The sequence below is a fragment of the Stenella coeruleoalba genome (assembly GCF_951394435.1).
Source record: "Stenella coeruleoalba genome assembly, chromosome: 2".
NCBI lineage: Eukaryota > Metazoa > Chordata > Mammalia > Artiodactyla > Delphinidae > Stenella > Stenella coeruleoalba.
The window spans coordinates 108,502,306-108,522,992 of NC_137147.1; the positions used below are offsets into that span (position 1 = coordinate 108,502,306).

General features: G+C 38.5%; 1 protein-coding gene and 1 pseudogene across 2 annotated transcripts in view; one reads left to right on the forward strand and one right to left on the reverse strand.

Moving 5' to 3' along the window:
• BTBD1 (BTB domain containing 1) overlaps window positions 1-20,687 on the forward strand; it is a 45,387-nt gene that overhangs the window by 5,946 nt on the left and 18,754 nt on the right. The window contains exons 2-4 of the mRNA XM_079907210.1: window positions 5,072-5,228; window positions 9,907-10,012; window positions 17,027-17,224. Of these exons, the coding sequence (XP_079763336.1) occupies window positions 5,072-5,228; window positions 9,907-10,012; window positions 17,027-17,224 (461 nt within the window). The remainder of the gene's footprint in view (window positions 1-5,071; window positions 5,229-9,906; window positions 10,013-17,026; window positions 17,225-20,687) is intronic.
• On the reverse strand, window positions 10,064-16,925 carry LOC307181971 (heterogeneous nuclear ribonucleoprotein A1-like; annotated as a pseudogene). The gene has a single exon. The product of its transcript is annotated as a heterogeneous nuclear ribonucleoprotein A1-like (transcript).

A 20,687-nucleotide genomic window follows, 5' to 3' on the forward strand; every position in this document is an offset into this window, starting at 1 on the left:
ACAGATCTGTATAAGGGTATGGATAGTAGGAGGCGTGATTTATTGGTGCCATCTTTAGAGATTAGTTATCAAACCATGCCTAATGCATAATTCTGTTGTAATTATGACATTACTTTTTAATCATTTTATTACCATACCATAAGCTTTTTATGGGCGGAGCTGTCGCTCTCATATTTGTATTTCTAGGACCTGTCTCAGTGTCTTGTTATTATATAGTCCCTCAATAAATGTTTTTGAGTAAAATGAAAGAATCAGTAGTGATACACAGTTTCTTGTACATGATCTTGTGATTTTTCTAATTTAAAATGAAATTTTTACCTTAGTCTTTTAATTTTTAAATTAGATTAAATGTAACCTAAGTTTTATCTTTTGGAAAGCCATTCATCTTCGGGGAGAAATCAGAAATAGTTTGATGACCTGTAATTATTTCTCTGTGCTCTTGTCCTTAGAGGTAGTGTATCAGAGCTGAAATGTTCACTTTAAAATACAAAGTATTGTGCTAGTATGTTTAATTTTTAATTATATTTTGTAAACACTGGCTTACATAGTTTAATATAGCAGTTTTAGTAATTAAATAGAATGTAGAGAAAACATGGATGTATTGATAAAATATGAATCAAGGTGATTCTAGGATTTTCAAGCAGCCTTTTTTCTTATTAGAAATGAAAATGTTTTCCCTATCAATGATAGCTAGAAACCTGTACTGAATTGTCTAGTCGGCTAACATGTATTCATTAAGGCTTAGCCAGGTGCCCACACTTTGTCCGATGCTGTAGGAAAGATATAGGGAAAAATATAAGAAACACAGAGTTCCCTTTCTTATTGTTTATAGTCTAGTATTTATTTATAACTTGCATTGCTCCAAAAAGAATTTAAAATGTCATACAAGAAACACAAGGATAAGAAATAAAACAGAGCCAAGATGAAGCCAATACAAAAATGCATGCTATAGGTACTCTACAAACTTAATTTTGATAATTTTAGCAACTATTACAAAAAGAGAAACCTGGCTAGTCAGTTACAATTCATAGTGTTTGTAGATTAAAAACAAACCAACTGCTTAGGAGATGCACAACTCTGTCTGACAATAAGATCAGTTAAAAAAAAGGCATTACTGGGACTTACCTGGTGGTGCAGTGGTTAAGAATCCGCCTGCCAATGCAGGGGACACGGGTTTGAGCCCTGGTACAGGAAGATGCCACATGCCGTGGAGCAACTAAGCCCGTGCACCACAACTACTGAGCCTGCGCTCTGGAGCCTGCGAGCAACAACTACTGAGGCCGTGTGCCCTAGATCCCACGCTCTGCAATGAGATGCCACCGCACCACAACGAAGAGTAGCCCCCCCTCGATGCAACTAGAGAAAAGTCTGCGTACAGCAACGAAGACTCGACGCAGCCCAAAAAAATAAATGAAGGCATTACTGACATCAGTGTATCCTCAATCTATGTCTTTAGATATAAATGTAGATGTTTCTTAAATGTATTCGAACCAAAGGTATATTACTGAGGTGTAATTTCATAAAAGCAATTTGAATGGGGTTTTGGACCATATAGAATAGTCTAAAAACACAATTCTTTGGTTCCTGGAATGTTCTTCCTGCCCTCTTTTCATCTTTTAGATCTCAGATAGAAATTCTTGTAGGAAGCTTTTCCAGATCTCCCTGTCAGGGGCCCCACTTATAGATTCTTAAAGAACCATGTACTTCCACTTTGTGGAGCTGGTTTCCTTAAGTTTGAATCTACTCAAACAAATGATAATAAAGGCCCCACATTTCAGCTCTATATTTTATAACTCTAGTAATTTTTGCTTGAAAAAAGATTAAGACAGATGTAAAGACTTCTTCCTGTTTTGCCCTTAAAACAAAAACTTCCTAGGTTTCTGGTTTAGGAAGGGAACTGAGCATGATGTTAGCCTTCTCTCTGCCCCAGTTAAACTGACTGTAAAGAAATACAAAAGAAAATAAATCCGTTACAGTGAAGACAAAAAAAAAGGAGAGAGATTGGAAGCCAATGTGGAAAAGGAACAAAGCAGTTGGAAGTGTGTTGATGATGAAATGGAGTGGCCAAGTCTGGAGCCCAGAATCCAGAGCATGAGGAACTACAGTGGTGGTGGGAGCTGCCTTTCCTGGCTGAGCCCCAGCATGGCTCTAGGTGGAGAGTTGGTAGTGAAGAGGGTGAAAATGAGAAGGTAGGGTTAAAACATGGGCATTAATTTAAAGCCTGTTTATAGGCCATCCCCTCAAACCCCCTCTTGTATGCTAACTCCTGGTGACATCTGACAGGCTCCTCTTTAAATAAACTAGACAAACCACCTGGGGAGAACTAGGGTGCTGATTTGGTTTAGGGACTCCAGGGTAATGGCATGGGTGGCGGCGGCGGGTGGGGGGGGGGTTGGTCTCTAACCTAAAGGCTGCCTTCCCACTCCAATGCAAGGTGCCAGTCAGCGAGCCTCCCACATGCACAGCTCCCAGCCACCCTTTCCATTTTGGAGAAGGTTTTAGCTGGAAAGCAGTCCTATACTTACACAGCAGCAAAGAAAACTTACCAGCTACCAGGATATTCAACTGGAGATAATCATTAATCTTTTGACATATAAGGAAAATCAGAATATGAAAAAGACCAAGAACAGCTGATCCTCAAGGAAATAGGTAATTCAGGGAACAGAAAGGAACTTTTAAAACTTGGAGACTTGAGAACATTTTTGCATCCATAAAAAGGAGACATAGTGCTGTGGAGTTAAAAAAAAAAGGAACACTCAAGAAAGAAGCAAGAATTCTTAGAAATTTAAACATGTGATTGCTGGGGAGAAAAATAGAAGGACTAGAAGACTGGCAAGGAAACCTTCTGAAATGCAGAGGAAAATAGAAATGAAGCAATATAAAAATAAACAGCTAACATTTACTGAGGCTAAGTATTTGTCAGGCATTATTCAAAACACTTTGTGTATTTTAACTGATATTAATCCTCACCAGAGCATTATGAAGTAGATACTGTTATCCACATCTCTTTTCAGAGAGGAACACAATGATAACTCGTTTAAAGTCACATAGCTGTCAGGTGATGGAATAGGCTCAAACCCAAGCCATCTCTCCCTGAGTCCAGGCAAATTAAAACAGCCCTCACCTGACGGGCCTGATAGTCTAGCACTGAGAGCAGCCAGAAGCCCAGAAATGGCGTGTTATGGTAGACAGCTCTTGCATTTCCTCAGCCTCTGTTTCCTCATCTTTAAAATGCAGGTAGCAGCACCTGCCTTCCTTGTGGGAGGATTAAATGAATTGGCATCTGTCAGATGGTAGCGACGCAACAAATGTTCATTTTCTCTCTCTCCTTTTTATTCATTCCCCTACCCCTGACTATAAGGGACTAAGTGGTTTTTTCATTCCCTGTACTCATCACCAAGTGGCACCTGATGTTAAATGAGTATTATGAGGGTGATACAGATGGCTGACTTGAAAGGTTTTTGAAAAAATGTTTGAAAACAGTGTAATCTTGAAAAACAGCAACCTTCACTTTTGAACCTGAGACATAGGGAAGTATGAGAATGCACAGCCTCCACTGGAGGTAGTTGTAAGGATAATGATATTATTAGAGGAATGCCAGCATTTGGTTAGGGTGGGATGTTAGGGGGATGCAACAGGCTAGAATTTCATCTTGGGCGGTGAGTCTGCCCACCAGAATAAAAGAAGAAATTGAAAAGCAGTGTATAGGGACATGAACTAGAACTTCCTTTCCTCACTCACTTTACTGTATAGAGTGTTCTGAAAGATGTTAATGGGTTTTCTTTTTTTTTTTTAAATAAATGTATTTATTTTTGGCTGCATTGGGTCTTCGTTGCTGCGTGCGGGCTTTTTCTAGTTGCAGCGAGCAGGGGCTACTCTTCGTTGCAGTGTACAGGCTTCTCATTGCAGTGGCTTCTCTTGTTGCAGAGCACAGGCTCTAGGCTCACGGGCTTCAGTAGTTGTGGCTCGCGGGCTCTAGAGCACAGGCTCAGTAGTTGTGGCGCATGGGCTTAGTTGCTACGTGGCACATGGGAATCTCCTGGACCAGGGCTTGAACCTGTGTCCCCTGCACTGGCAGGTGGATTCTTAACTACAGCGCCACCAGGGAAGCCCCCTAATGGGTTCTCTTAAACTCTTATTTTACGACTTGGGTCCTGGGAATATAAGTGTAATAAGTGTTCTTTCTAAGTCTTTAGTATTGCTAAAATGAAATACTTGTTCTTAATGCCTTATTTCTCCAGCACCCTCAGCTATGCTGAGTGTAGTTGAGAACTGGGCAGTAAGCACAAAGGTCTCTGAGGAACCACAAAGGAGCCCTGGAGTGGATATGCAGAAGCTTCAGTATAGTTCAGCAAGAACTGCCCAGGCCTTCTCTGAGAATCTTATGCTTTATCTGCACTTCTAGGAATCTGATTTATCTAGTGACCTAACAGTTAGAAGCAGCCAACCGGGGTGGGGGAGGAGGTATTGGTTTGATAGTATTTTGAAAGAAAGTTGGATCTAAATACTCAAAAGCACATAGCAATATGGGGTCATTTAATACACCATTAAACTGTTTTATTCCTCCAAAGCCCCAGTCCTCTAGTCTTTGGTCATAATGCTAATTCTGGGATAACAAAGAAAGGTTAAAAAATGCCCAGAATAAGAAGACACCATTATCAGGAAATAAATGGATGTTTGACATTTAGACATGTGAACTTAAGCCATCTGTAGATTTGCTTACATGAACATCCTTTGATGAAGGAGAGATAAATGAACCACTCATCCTAAGCTGCTGTAGGTGCTAAAAGACCTCTAAAAATTTGACTTGGAGACATGAAGATCCCATGATCTTCACTTAACTTTAGTCTCCTCTATAAATGGACACTGCCTACCTCTCAGGATTGAGTCAGAATAAAATGAGGTGATGTGTGTGCACATGCCCTTGTAGCCCTGGAAAGTTTGATGTACTTTTCAAGTTATTTTTCACTTTGCTCATTATCTTTTAAAATATTCCTCAGAGGTTTAACGCTGATGGATTGCTTATCTAGAACCCTACTGATCATCTCTGCAATTTCCACTTGTTTCCCAGATTTCTGTATTCAGATGAAGTTCAAATTGGCCCAGAAACAGTTATGACCACTCTTTATACTGCTAAGAAATATGCAGTCCCAGCCTTGGAAGCACATTGTGTGGAATTTCTCACCAAACATCTGAGGGCAGATAATGCCTTTATGTTACTTACTCAGGTAAGTAAATGTAGCTAAGGTATGTATCATTTAGCTTTAAAAAGTGGGTACAACTATATATGAATATTTACTGTTTCCTGGAGAATTAGTCCTAGATTATTATTTTAAAGCATATGAAATCTTCTGGTATGATTCAGGAAAATACATCAGAGTCATATAATTTTAGAATAGAAAAGCAAATTAGAGTTAATATATCATATAATAGGTAAAGAAACTGAAGCCTTATATAAATAGGGCATTATGACTCCAAGTTATATAACTGTTTAGGATTGGAGTTGAGGTTAGTATCCAGCATTGTTCCTGCTGTGATTGAGAGTATGATAGCATGAAGCTTTCTGGACATCTTTGTTCTTGATTTGCATTGGGTCTGAAATTAAGATTGAATATTTCAAGTCCGGAAAAGTTGTAAGATGTACTGTCTTCTGTCTTTAAGCTTGCTGACCCACTTCTGGAGGAGTTAGAATTTAAGAATATCCTTACTTTGACATTTAAAAAAGTTTTCACTGAGTATACTATACATGCAGAAAAGTACACATATCATAAGTGTACAGTCTGATGAATGTTTACAAACTGAACACATCTATGGAACCATTAACCAGTCTTTAACTTATACTATTTAGCATCTGTTAAATGCCTGTAATCTGAGCTCCATACTTGAGATATAAATAAATTGTTGTTGTTCTTTTTAGACAATGTTATGATACCCTTTTACAAATTTGTTTTCAAAATTCTAAACTAGTCTATATAACCCTGTGCTAGGGGTTGAGTTGTGTCCCCCAGAATTCATGTGTTGAAATTTTAATCCCCAGTACCTCAGAATAAGACCTTTTGGGGAGATAGGGTCTTCACAGAATTAAGCAAGTTAAAATGAGGGGGGGGGAAGTCTAAGCTGATAATATATAACCCTACTGAATATTAGTAATGGAAATAATCATGGCTGTTCCTTAGCCTAACCGTCTCATTTTCCAAATGAAAAATCTAAAACCTGGCTAGTTAACTACCTGCCCAAAGTCTCACAACAGGCTAGGTGGGGCCAGAGTCCAGAGCTCAAGTTTCCCAGTTCTACATCCATTTTTGGTTTTTTTATTTTTTTGTTTGTTTGTTTTTTTGCTGTACGTGGGCCTCTCACTGTTGTGGCCTCTCCCGTTGTGGAGCACAGGCTCTGGACGCGCAGGCTCAGCGGCCATGGCTCACAGGCCCAGCCGCTCCGCGGCATGTGGGATCTTCCCGGACCGGGGCACGAACCCGTGTCCCCTGCATCGGCAGGCGGACTCTCAACCACTGCACCACCAGGGAAACCCTCTACATCCATTTTGTCATACCAGAAATGACTGATGGCATTTTTTTTTTAATCTTTGGCCGTTAAGTATTTATAGTTATAGAAGAAAGAACATGCTGATGTCACCTCTTCTTAGACATAATCACAGAACTCCATGTCTGTATATATTGTATTCCAGACACTAAACTAGTCCCTTTGTATATATTATCACATTTACTCCTCATTACAGCTGTGCTGTTGTTTATTATTATCCCCATTTCAAAGATGAAGAAATGGAAGCGTAAAGAGGTAAATATGTTATATAACATGAGACAGCAAGTGGTAAAAGTAAGGTCTCAACCTTAAACCAGTAAGATACAGTGATATTGATGATAATAATAGCAAAATGTATTGAGTGAGTATTGTGTGCCAGGTACCATTCTGAATACTTGGTATGCATTAATTCATTTAATCTTCACAATAACTTTAGGAGATGTAGCTATTCTAGGTGAAGATTTTCTTATCATCCCCATTTTATAGACAAGGAAATTGAAGCACAGGGAGGTGAAATAACTTGACCAAGATTATATAACTAATAAGTGATGTCTCCTTGCATTTTTTTCCTCTTTTGAATTTGTGATGAAAATCCAATAAAGACGTTGATAGTCATAAGATTCTTTATTGTCTAAACAATTTTGTTGTGTGTAGAGAGGGTCACTTAACTACTCTTCTTTTTTAAATTCAGTCATAAAATTTAGAAACCAATAGGACTTCCTTGGCGGTCCAATGGTTAAGATTCTGCACTTCCACTCGAGGAGGCACGGGTTCATACCTGATCGGGGAACTAAGATCCCGTATGCTGCACGGTATGGCCAAAAGAAAAAAAAAATTTAGAAACCAGTAAATTAAACTTTGACGATTAAAATACGCTTTCTAGGGCTTCCCTGGTGGCGCAGTGGTTGAGAGTCCGCCTGCCGATGCAGGGGACATGGGTTCGTGCCCCGGTCTGGGAAGATCCCACATGCCGTGGAGCGGCTGGGCCCATGAGCCATGGCTGCTGAGCCTGTGCTTCCGGAGCCTGTGCTCTGCAACAGGAGAGGCCACAGCAGTGAGAGGCCCGCATACCGCAAAAAAAAAACAACAAAAACAAACAAAAAAAAAAACACTTTCTAGTTCAGGAGGCCAAGGTGGGGCCTGAGAGTCTGCATTTCTAACAGACTTTCAGATGATGCTGGTGCTTCTGGACTACACTTTGAGTAGCAAGGGTTAACAGATGTCACTGAGAAAAAGAAATTTTTTAGTGTCTCATTGGTCATAGAACTCAACATTACTCCAAAGTTTTCATGGTGGGGTCATGTGAATTAGCCCACAAATTGTCATGTGAACGTCTTGTTCCTGCCAAGTGAGTCATTTGAACTGAGCATGTTCATTTACTTGAGAGGACCTATGCTAGCTTCCCTCTAAAACAAAGAGCCAGTATACTGTACCAGCATAGATTACAGAGGGAAAAACACTCTCTGTGAAGTGATACAGTCATTAAAAATAGTGCTATTTTATCAGGTAATGCCAGACTCAAACTAAATTTAGAGAAAATTTATATTACTCTTAAGTAGCAGCAGTAGATTCTAAAGGAAACTTGATACTGTATCTGAGTGACTGAAATATTGCTACTCTGAATTAAATAATTTTTACCAAAAATTGTTTTTCCTAGAGTAAATATCAATTTTTGCATGAACACTAACTCACCTATAAAAACTGAGTTGGCCAGTTAAAATATCTGCTGAAGTTAGAATTTTTAAAATGTACTATTTTTCATATTTTAAAAATACAAAAACTATGATCCTAGACTGGATCCCATGCTAGAAGGAACAGTGTTATAAAAAGCATTATTGGGCCAATTGAAAAAACTGAAATACAGACAGTAGACTTCTGTTTTGTCCATGCTATTAAATGTAAACAGAGGTGAGTCTAGGCCAGAAGGAAAATTGGTCATTGGCACACCTATCATCGTATCTCCTTTTTCAGTGTTATGGTTTTTTAAGAATTTCATTTCTCCTTTTTCAGTGTTACAGTTTTTTAAAAATTTCAATTGAGTTTGAACGCCCCCATTTTTAAACTTTTTTTTGAATTATAATATGCATCCTAATAAAGCACATATTGTAAGTTTGACTTCTGACTTCTTAAAACCTAGATTAGCTTTGCTAAAATCATACAGTATACAGTTGATCCTTGAACAACACGGGTTTGAACTTTGTGGGTCCACTTATATGTGTAATTTTTTCAGTAGTAAATACTATAGCACTACATGATTAGTGGCTGATTGAATCCAAGGATACAGAGGAACCTCGGATACAAAGGGCCAACTATAAGTTATATGTGGATTTTGACTGCACAGAGGGTCAGTGCCCCTAACCCCCAAGTTGTTCAAGAGTCAGCTGTAGGGCTTCCCTGGTGGCGCAGTGATTGAGAGTCCGCCTGCCGATGCAGGGGACACGGGTTTGTGCCCCAGTCCGGGAAGAGCCCACATGCCGCAGAGCGGCTGGGCCCGTGAGCCATGGCCGCTGAGCCTGCGCGTCCATAGCCTGTGCTCCACAACGGGAGAGGCCACAACAGTGAGAGGCCCGCGTACCACAAAAAAAAAAAAAAAAAAAAGAGTCAGCTGTATACTCTTTTGTTCAATATATACAGTACTTTCTTTTGCTTACCATTAAGTTTGTGGGATTCCTTCATATTGTTGTGTGTAGTTGTAGATCGTTCATTCTCATTATTGTGTAATATTCCATCACGTGAATTTACGTATTTGCTCCTCTGTTGTCAGGCCTAGTTTTTGCTTAGGTTCCCAGAACTTTCATGCTGTAAAATTCTTGTACTTTATTCTCTTCCCCCAGTCAAAATAGGAAATGGAAAAAAAAACTGATCTGTTGGTACGCTTGTTGGTATGCTTGACAATTGATATTACCATTTAGTGAAAAGATCTTAAGACTTGGACTTAAGTACTGGCTTTGGAGCATAACTAGCTAGATGTTACTGGGCAAGTCAGTATACCTCTCTGAGCCTCTGTTTCCTCATCTGGATAATGGGATAATGTCTGCCTTATGTAACCTAGAGTGTTTCATTAAGGGTAACATAAGTGATGTATAAGAAACAAGGCAATGCATATATAGGCATATGAAAATAAAAATAACAGGGTTGTTAGTGGTAATATGAATTAATTGTTATCTCAGCAGGGCATTTTTGCTTTTAGCTTTTATTTCTGATTGTGGAATGAAAAGTTTTAAGCACATATAAGACATTATAATTGTATTTTAAGTATGTGTTTTTATGTAATTAGCAATTATAATTGTTTACAGTATTAGCTTTGAATATGTACAGCCTGAAGGTAAAATAACTATGAAAATAACTAGCTTTTTATATGTTTAGGCTCGATTATTTGATGAACCTCAGCTTGCTAGTCTTTGTCTAGACACAATAGACAAAAGCACGATGGATGCAATAAGTGCAGAAGGGTTTACTGATATTGATATAGGTAAGTTCACTGTGAATTAAAATGTTACCTTTTAAGTACAGTAATGCCTTACTAGTCAGCCTTGTGGGCAGACAAGCTGTTTTTAAATTAGTGGGTTTTCCAAGTGATTTAAGTCTACCTCTTTAAGAGTTTTGCTTTCTTTATTTTGCTGAAATATTCCTAAAAGTCTTAACTACCTCATTGCCTTTTAAAAGATGTCAAATCAAACAAATATTCATTGAATGCTCACCATATGCATGGCATTATACTAGAGTCCTATAAGAAATACAAAGAAGGGTAAGATGTGCATTTTCTTAAGGAAACTATCATCTAATTGGAGAATCAGGGAACAAATATGTGAAAATTAAGATTTAAGACATTAAATAGAAGAGATGACATATGGCAAAATGTGACTTACGCCTTTTCTGAACTAGATACATAGAAAATAATTACTATGCAAATCCAGAACATGAAGAGAGCACCTCACATAGGAGTGTTAGGAAAATCTTGACCCAGAAGGTTCTGACATGGGCCTTAGAGAATGGATAACATTTGGTTAATGAAGAGGGGAGGGCATTAGAGGCAAGTGGAACTGCACGAAGAAGTGTGTGTAGAGGAAGGGCGGTACAAGGCAGGTGAAAGCCAGCTTGTGGAGGACAGTGCAGTGACAGGCTGAGGAGTTTGAATTTTGTCGTGTAGGAGAGCAGAGAGAGCTGATCCAGGCTTATGACTTAAAATATCACCATCATGAACCCATAATATCTATCTTTAATCTTACCTTTTTCTGGGCTCCAAATTTATATACCCAACTATTTACTTGACATCTTCATTTGGAGATTTTATAGGCATTTCCAACAACACAGCTAAAAGAGAGCCATTGATTTCCCCCAACTCCCTGTTAAATCTTTTTGTTCCTTTCCAGTTTTCTCCTCATTCTTCCCTAATGGCACCACCATGCACAACTAAAAACCTAGAAGTTATTCTTGATTACTCTCTTTCTTTCATACCCCACATGCAGTTTATCAGCACATGCTCTCTGCTCCCCACTCCAAATGTATCCTGGGGGAATTCCGTGGCAGTCCAGTTAGGACTCGGTGCTTTCACTGCCGGGGCCCAGGTTCAATTCCTGGTCGGGGAACTAAGATCCTGCAAGCAGCGCAGCACAGCCAAAAAAAAACCACAAAGGTATCCTGAATCTGACCATTTCTTACCATATCCATTGCTCCCACCTAGTCGAAGCCACTGTTCTCTCACCTGGATAACCTCTGTGGTCTCCTATTGTCTCCCTGCTTCCACTCACCCTTGCTTTCATACTGTCCATTCTCTACACAGCAGCAGATTGTATCACATCCTTGCTTCCAGTGTCTTCCCACTGCAGTTAGAATAAAATTCTAACTGCTTACAAAACTTACAAGATCCTATGTGATCAAGCCTTATATTAGTCAGGGTAGGCTAGGCTTGGCTGTGGTAACAAATAGACCCCAAAATGCAAGCTCAACACATTTGCACAAATAACCCCCCAAAATGCACACTGCTCCAACACAGTAGAAATTTTTTTTACACTCACGCAGTCCAAGGAAGTGTTCCCGGCCAGTGAGTGGCTCTCTTCCATCTTGTGGCTCTGCCATTTCCTACAGCCTGCTTATTATTTGTATCTTGCTAGCAAATGGGAAAACGCCTGGGCAAGGAAAATACCCACATCTTAAAAGCTTTGACCTTGAAATGGCACCCTCATTTTGCCTCTTATTTCATTGGACAGAATTCAGTCACCAGATGCCACCTAACTTAAGGGGAGGCTAGGAGATGCAGACTACTCACATCCCAGGAAGAAGAGAAAACAGAATTTTTGTGAAGAGCTGGCAGTAACTACCTGCCTCCTTCTGTATCTGACCTTGTCTCCTACCATTCTGCTTCTCATTCACTATGTTCCATATGCACTGGCCACAGTTATTTCAGTGTTTTTGAGCCTTTGTATTTTCTGTTCCTTCTGATTGGAATCCTTTTCCCCATGAAAAGGATTTCCCCATGAAATCTTTGTGTGGCTACCGCCTTTTAATCATTCAGATCTCAGGTTAAACAAGACCTGAGACGGGCCATCTCACGCCTACGTAAAGTACCATATTCCCCTAAACAATCCCTGTTCTGTTACTCTGATTTATTTTTCTCATAATATGTATCACTCTCTGAAAATCTTATCTTGGTCTTTGTCTGAATATGTATATATTGATTGTCTACCTCCTCCTCCTAGATTGTACACTCCTTAAAGGCAGAGACTTTGTCTTGTTTACCACTGTATCTCCAGCACTGAAAGTAGTAGAACATAGTATGTGTTCAGTTAATAGTTGTTGACCAACTGGGCTGACTGGCTATGTCTAGAATGTTGCCTTTCCTTCCCACCTTGGCTAGTTCTCACTCAGTCTTAATGTCTTGGCTCAAATTATAACTTTCTTAAGAACTGCTGCCCTCCCCTCTTCCATGAAATTTAATATATTCCTGTTTCAATAACATCCCTTTCTTAGTTTGCCTGTCTGCTGCACATTACCTTGGGAAGGATTTGTGCTCTTCTTGCATTATCCTGAAGGGCAGCGACTAGATTTGGTTCCCCCCCAGCACCTGCACGTTGTGTGCTATTGAATTTTTGTTGAGTTACTGGATGTTTGAGAGCCCTAAGCACTGCCCACGTTGGTAATGAAACATTGCTTAATCCTAGTGTCCTTCCCTTTAAGGAGCTATCAAGTGCTCCACTTCAGTCTACTGTCATTTGAAATAATACTGCCTGCATCTGGGTGACTCACTCCGAGAAGTTGTTTTGTAAATAGCTCCTCCATTAGGCATGCCATTGGATCCTGGGAATCTTTTTTTTTTTTTTTTTTGAGGGTATTAAATTATTTATTTATTACACATGATAATGGATGATACACAAGCTTCATTCCCATCTATATCTGGTACCATAATCCAATTTAGATATATTGCATAGGATGTGCCAACAATCATATATTAATAATCAGAAAACTCCATGACTTTGCTTGGGTGACCCTTTTCGCGGTGAACTCCAGGTCACAACGCAATAACTGTCAGTTCATCTACACCAAGGTTTCGGAAGACAATAGCTTCTCCACCAGAGCAGGTTGTAAATAAATTTTGAATGGAACCTGGCATCACCCTGAAGGAATACTAACTTCACACTGTTGGGGTAGTTTACCAAAATGGCTTCAGAGTAGACTAACTTTACACAGCATATTTAAAAAAAAGACACATTTATTCAGTGTCATGATCAGACTATTACATTTAGCCATCAACAGCATGGGTGGAAGAAAAAAAAATCTACATTAAAACCCTTTGTTGGAATGCTTTACACTTTCCATAGAACAGAAACTAAAATAACCTGTTATACAATTAGTCACAAATACAGTCCTCGAGTTTTTTTGCCCATACACATGAGTATTGTCTAAAACATGTCTTCTTTGTAGCAGCTAGGCCCTACCACCACTGTGCTTTGGCTGAGTTCACATATCTCTTGTAACCTGTAGCTTCCCTGTCACTTCTCTGGCTCTCCTCTCCTGCTAAGCTTTGTTTCCTGGCAGTAATCAAAACCTTCTGCCACTGCCATAGCTCCTGCTGCTGCTGGAACCACCACAGCCACCTTGGTTTCGGGGCTTGGCAAAGTATTGGCCTCCACCACCACAGGGGCCAGAACTTCTGCCTCCAAAGTTTCCTCCTTTCATGGGTCCAAAATTTGAAGATTGATTGTTGTAACTGCCAAAATCATTGTAGCTTCCACCACCTCCAGAATTGCTTTCATCATTACCAAATCCATTATAGCCATCCCCACTGCCACCATAGCCACCACCACCACGGCTGCCACCAAAGCCAGCTCGACCACTGAAGTTTCCTCCACGACCAAAGCTGTCATTCCCACCAAAACCCCCTCCACAACCACCACCAAAGTTTCCAGAACCACTTCGACTTCTTTGGCTGGGTGAGGCACTAGCCATCTCTTGCTTAGATAGGGCTTTCCTTACTTCACAGTTGTGGCCATTCACATTTTTTATTTCTGAATGACAGTCTTGTCTACGGAGTCATGGTCATCAAAGGTTACGAAAGCAAAGACTCTCTTTTTGCCACTCCCTTGATCAGTCATGATTTCAGTCACTTCAATTTTCCCATACTGTTCAAAGTAATCTCTTAGATGATGTTCTTCAGTGTCTTCTTTAATGCCACCAACAAAAGTCTTTTTCACCTGGTTAAGTGGGCACCAGGTCTTTGAGAATCTTCTCTTGAGATGGCCCTTTTTGGTTCCACAACTCTTCCATCCACCTTGTGTGGCCTTGCATTCATGGCCGCATCCACCTCCTCCACAGTGGCATATGTGACGAACCCAAAGCCCCTGGAGCGCTTGGTTCTTGGATCCCTCATTACCACACAGTCTGTGAGCGCTCCCCGCTGCTCACAATGGCTCCTCAGGCTCTCATCGGTTGTTTCAAAGCTCAAACCTCCGAAGAAGAGCTTCCGCAGCTGTTCGGGCTCTTTGGGTGACTCTGACTTAGACATGACAGCAGTGGAGGTGGGGGAGACATCAACGATGCTTACTCAGCGGCGTCCACGGGCAGAAAGTAATCTACCGAATGTATCTCCTTGGGAACCTTGAAGTAGGTACCTTGCACAGGATGAAAACCCTATAAATATTTGTTGATTTGATTTGATTTGCAGTGGTTTGTATTAAAACCCAGTATTGTATGATGTTTATAAATATAATCCTGTGTGTTTTTATGATCTTCATTAGGCTCTCAGCTGTCATTTTTTATTATAACACATCTATCTATAGAGGACCTATGTGTTTTCACCTCATAGTCTAGTTTGTCACAAATGTACTTGTTAAAAATTGGGAATGAAAGAGAATTCTAGGATCTGAAAGAAAGACCTGGCTTCAGGAGCTTTTTTTAAATAGCTATTTTAGATTCTAGGGATGCTTTTTCTCCTCTGGCATTTGAATATGTGCTCCAGAGGGATATGCTTACCTTTTTCCAAGTAGAGAGATACTGTTTCTTGTAGGTTTTTGCCAAAGGAAAAAGATAATATGTCACATTGATAGAACAGAATTAATTTACATTATGCCAGGGGCAGTATAATGTGCTTGTTTTTTAGCCTTTAAGTTTCTATGTTTACCTTTACTTAAGTTTTTAGCATACAAGGTAGAGAAATGGAGGTTCAAAGTTGTCTGTTTTTCTATTGAATGATTAAATATTATGATCATAGTATATTCCTAATCCTACAAGTATTGAGGTATGTTGACTTACATTCATTTATCTTTGAAAAGGTTTCCTGGGACCTTAGTTTATACTCATCTGCTCAACTACAAGAGAAGGAAAAAGCTTGATTTTTAAAAAAATTATGTTTAACCTCTTCATTTTTAACATATTGTTGGGCCCCTTCTGTGTTCCAGGGACTGTGATATCTTTGCTGTAATGATACCTATGTTTGTTATTAAACTAATATTTGGTTCTGGTATGAATGTGTAGACCATTGCATAGTAGAATTTTGTTTTTAATAAATTTTTCTTAGGTGTGTGTTTTTGGGCAATTTAATTATATTTTAATGTTTTCATTGATTTCTGGTCTACTGTAGTTTAAAAATAACTCAGCCTATTTTAATTTTGCCTATGATAAGAGGGGAAAGGATTCTGAGTGAGGGCCTGAGTTACGGTCATGATATTTATACTTGGATGTCAGATAGGGCTTTCAAACTTAATATGTCCAAAATTAAGCTTCAGATCTCCCCTCTGACCACCCCCCACCCTGCTTCCACATAGTAGTCTTTCTCATCTCAGTTGATGCACTGTCATCCCTCCATTGCTTAGACTATACACCTGGGAATTATCCTTTACTCATGCTCTCTATCACCCCCTATATCCAATCTGTTAGGAAATCTCCAGTCTCCTTTCAGAGTATACCCTGAATCTGATCATTTTTCACCACTTCCGCCTGGTCCAGGCCACCATCACCTCTGACCTGGATCAGCGCAAGAGCCTCCTAATTGATCTTGTTTCCACTCTTGCCTCCGTTACTGTCTCTTCTCATCACGGCTGCCAGGGTGGTTGTTTTAGAACATAAAATGTCACAGCTCAAAACCCTCCAGGGGTTCCCTTTTTCACTCAGAGTAAAAGCCAAATGATCTACAGGGTGCTACATGATTGCACCCCGCTTCCCACCATGTTTCTGGCCTCGTCGCCTACTAATTTTCCCTCTTGCTCACTCTCCTTCAGCCACACTGACCTCCTGGCTGTTCCTCAGATATGCCAGGCACACTCTCATAAGAGAGCCTTCGCACTGGCCAGTCCTGGGGCGCTCTTTCTCTCGAGGTGTGTTTGGCCTACTGACCCCACCCCCCTCGACCTCCTTCAGGTCTTAACTCAAGTGAGGCCTATCCAAACTATCCTATTTTAAGCTGCATTTCTGATTCCCCTTACCCTGCTATCTTTTCCTATATTTATTATGTAACACAGTATAATTTACTTATGTCTATTGAATCTGTTTCCCCCATTAGAATGTAAGCTCTGTGAAGGCAAGGAATTTTTAACTTTTTGTTTAATGATATATCCTCAGTGTCTAGAATAGTGCCTGGCACATTGTGAGTGGTTAATAAGAAATATTTGCTGAATGAATGAATGAATTGTAATCTGTAGACTTTATGAATTTGTTCATTACTGATTGGGAGCCTTTTTCTCTGACTTACTTATTATTCTTGTTCTGAATATTTGAGTTTGCTTGCTGAATGGCATGAATATATAAGGAGATACTGTATCTAAGCTTCCATGTATGGTAAGTAATAAGTTGAATGTTAACCTTATAGTAATTTTTTAAAGAAAACTTTGCTGTTTAATTCCTTTAATTCTTTAATATTTTTAAGTGTAGACTCTATAGTTTTAAGTATCCTATTTTTATTGAGATTTGAAAATTTTATATAAGCATGTTTGTCAGTATTTTGTTAAAGAGCAAAATATTACTAATGTGATATATTTTTGTATTTTACCTGTAGACACACTCTGTGCAGTTCTAGAAAGAGACACTCTTAGTATTAGAGAAAGTCGACTTTTTGGAGCTGTTGTACGGTGGGCAGAAGCGGAATGTCAAAGACAACAATTGCCTGTGACTTTTGGAAACAAACAGAAAGTTCTAGGGAAAGCACTGTCCTTGATCCGGTTCCCGCTGATGACCATTGAGGAGTTTGCAGCCGGTAAGGCTGTAACTTGTCCAAAATCTACTTGAAACTATTTTAATGGGCAGTCAGTCTCCCTGTGCGAGAGAGGAAAAGAAGCTGTTTATGTATGTGCATTTGTGTGTATAATTTCATTCAATTCTCCTAATAGCCCTTCAAGATAATATTGTAGGTTATATATTTATGTATTTTAAAATTATATGTATTTTATATCTTTTAAAATATTTTGTATATTATAAATATATAAAAATTATGTGGTATTTTATAGGTTTAAGAACTGAACCTGAGAGAGGTTAAGTGCCTTACCTAAAGTTACAATGACAGATCTTTCTGACTCTTAGGGTTGATGCTTCTTAGTTCTATGACCAGTTCTTGTTTCCCATATCAACACTGAGTATCATCTGCTTTTAAGTCATGGCCAGATTGATTTAAAAGAAAAAAAAAAATCTCATAATGGTTTAAAATTATATTTCCTTATGTTTATTGGCCATTTGTATTTTTTCTTTTTCCTTTTTTTTTGAATTTTTAAATTTAATTTTATTTATTTTTTAATACAGCAGGTTCTTATTAGTCATCCATTTTATACACACATCAGTGTATACATGTCAATCCCAATCGCCCAATTCACCACACCACCACCCCAACCCCCCGCCACTTCCCCCCCTTGGTGTCCATACGTTTGTTCTCTACATCTGTGTCTCTATTTCTGCCCTGCAAACCAGTTCATCTGTACCATTTTTCTGGGTTCCACATATATGTGTTAATACACGATATTTGTTTTTCTCTTTCTGACTTACTTCACTCTGTATGGCAGAGTCTAGATCCATCCACGTCTCAACAAATGACCCAATTTCATTCCTTTTTATGGCTGAGTAATATTCCATTGTATATATGCACCTGCACCACATCTTCTTTATCCATTCATCTGTCGAGGGGCACTTAGGTTGCTTCCATGACCTGGCTATTGTAAATAGTGCTGCAGTGAACATTGGGGTGCATGTGTCTTTTTGAATTATGGTTTTCTCTGGGTATTTGTTCATGACTTTTATTCTTTTGGGGTATACAAATTTTTCTTTTTGATTTATTATATATATTCCAGTATTCTCACAAGTTGTTTTTGTTTTTGCTGATCAGAATCAGTTTGTTTTTTCTTTTTGTAAACTTTTTAAATTAAAATATAACATGTATATAATAAAGTGAACAAATAGAGTGAACGCACCTGTTTAACCACACATATCAATTTACAGTACATTACCATACCCCACCAGTCTCCATCATGCCCCTCCTAGTCCTTAATCTCCCTTCCAAAGGTGACTGCTTTCTGGCTTCTGTAAATGAGTTTTGTCTGTTTCTAAACTTAATATAAAGGAAGTCATACATTCAGCATGTGTTCCTTTGTGTGTGGCTTCTTTCTCTTAACATTATGTCTTAGATTCATCTGTGTGGTTGTGTGTGGCAGTAGCTCATTCTTTTTCATTGCTGTATAATCTGTTGAATGGATGTGCCATGATTTCTTTATCCATTTTACTGTTGTTGGACATTGGGGTTGTTTGTTTGGGGCCTTTAAGAACATTCTTATACTGCTCACTTGGTGTACATATGTGAACATTTCTGTTGAGCAGGTGGCAGTGCAATTGCAAAGTCATAGAGTATACATATGTTCAGCATTGGTAGATCCTACCAAATAGTTGCCCAGCGTAGTTGTAATAGTTCACACTCAGCTGCCAACCTAAGAGAATTAAGAGTTCATTCCAGTTGCCTCACATCCTCTCCATTATATGTATATAATCTGACAAAAGACTTTATCCAGAATATATTATAGATACATAAAATGTATATACTTATAGCTAATATCCCAGTCTGTGGATGGTCTTTTCATTATCTTAATGCTGTCTTTTGATAAATAGAAGGTCTTAATTGTAATGAGTTAACTTATCAGTCTTTTCCTTTAAGGTGAAGGCTTTTTATGTCTTAAGAAATTTTGCCTGCCTCAGGGTCATGAAGATATTCTCTTAGGTTTTCTTCTAGGAACTTTATTGTTTTACATTTAACTTTTTGGTCTGTAATCCAGTTGGGTTTTTATTTTTTTGTGGTGTTTTTTTCACACATGTGTATGGTGTGAGGTAGAGGTCAAGGTTCATTTTTTTCCCCCACGTGACTATGTATTAAAAACTATCCTTGCCCCCATACACAGCAGTGCTAACTTCGTTGTAAATCAGGTGACTGTATATGAATGAATCTATTTCTGGAATGTTTAGTCTGCTCTACTGTATATTTGTGCATCCTTGAACCAATTCTGTGGAGTTTTCATTTCTGTAGTTTTAAACTGAATCTTGAAATCTGGTGGTGAAAATCCTCTAGCTTTGTTCTTCTGGATTACCTTGGCTATTCTTGGTCTTTTGTGTTGGTAGTTTCATATACCTAAATGTTTTAATCAGCTTGTCAGTTTCCACCAAAAAAAGTCATGGGATTCTGATTGGAATTGCATTGAATCCATAGATTGGTATGGAGATAATTGACATTTTTATAATATTGAGTCTTCCAATCAATGAACATTGATTTAAGTCTTTTAAAAATTTCTCTTAGTAATACTTTGAGTTTTCTGGTAGAGGTCTTGCATATTTTTTGGTAGGTTTATTCCTTATGTATTTTACTTCTTAAATGTTATTGCAATGATTAGTTTTTTTAATTTCCATGTCCTAACTGATTGATTGCCAGTATATAGAAATACAGTTGGCTTTTCCTGTATTGACCTTGTATCTAGTGATCTTGCTAAATTTATAAATTCTAATAATTATTTGTAGATGATTGTGCATAGTCTACATGTACAATCATGTGATCTGCAAACAATAATAATTCTATTTCTTCCATTCTAATCCTTAGACATTTCTTTTTCTTGCCTTATTGTATGACCTAGGACCTTGAGCATATTAAGAAGTATGGATAGTGAACATCCTTGCATTATTCTAGTCTTAGTCAGAAAGCTTTCAGTATTTCCCCACAGAGTATGCTTGCTGTAAATTTTTTGTAGATACTCTTTATTGGATTAAGGCAGTTTCCTTCTATTACTAGTCTTGTAAGAGTTTTATCATGAATTTTACCAAATATTTCTCTTCTTTTGAGATAATGATATGGTTTTCCCCTTTGTTCTCTTAGTATAGCTTAATATAGCATTGATTGATTTTCCAAGTTAAAACTTTGGATTCCTTACATAAACCAGACTTGGTTGTCATGCATTATTCTTTTTATATATTACTAGATCCAATTTGCCAGATTTAAAAAATATTTTTAGGACTACTTCATGAGAGAAATTAGGCTATAATTTTTCCTTTCTTGTAATGAAATTGTCAGATTTTGATTATCAAGGTTATGCTGGTCTCATACAAAAGTTAGGAATATATCTTTTTTCTGTATTCAAGAGTTTATGTAAAATTAGTGCTATTTTTCCTTAAATGCTTAGGGGAATTCACCAGTGAAGCTG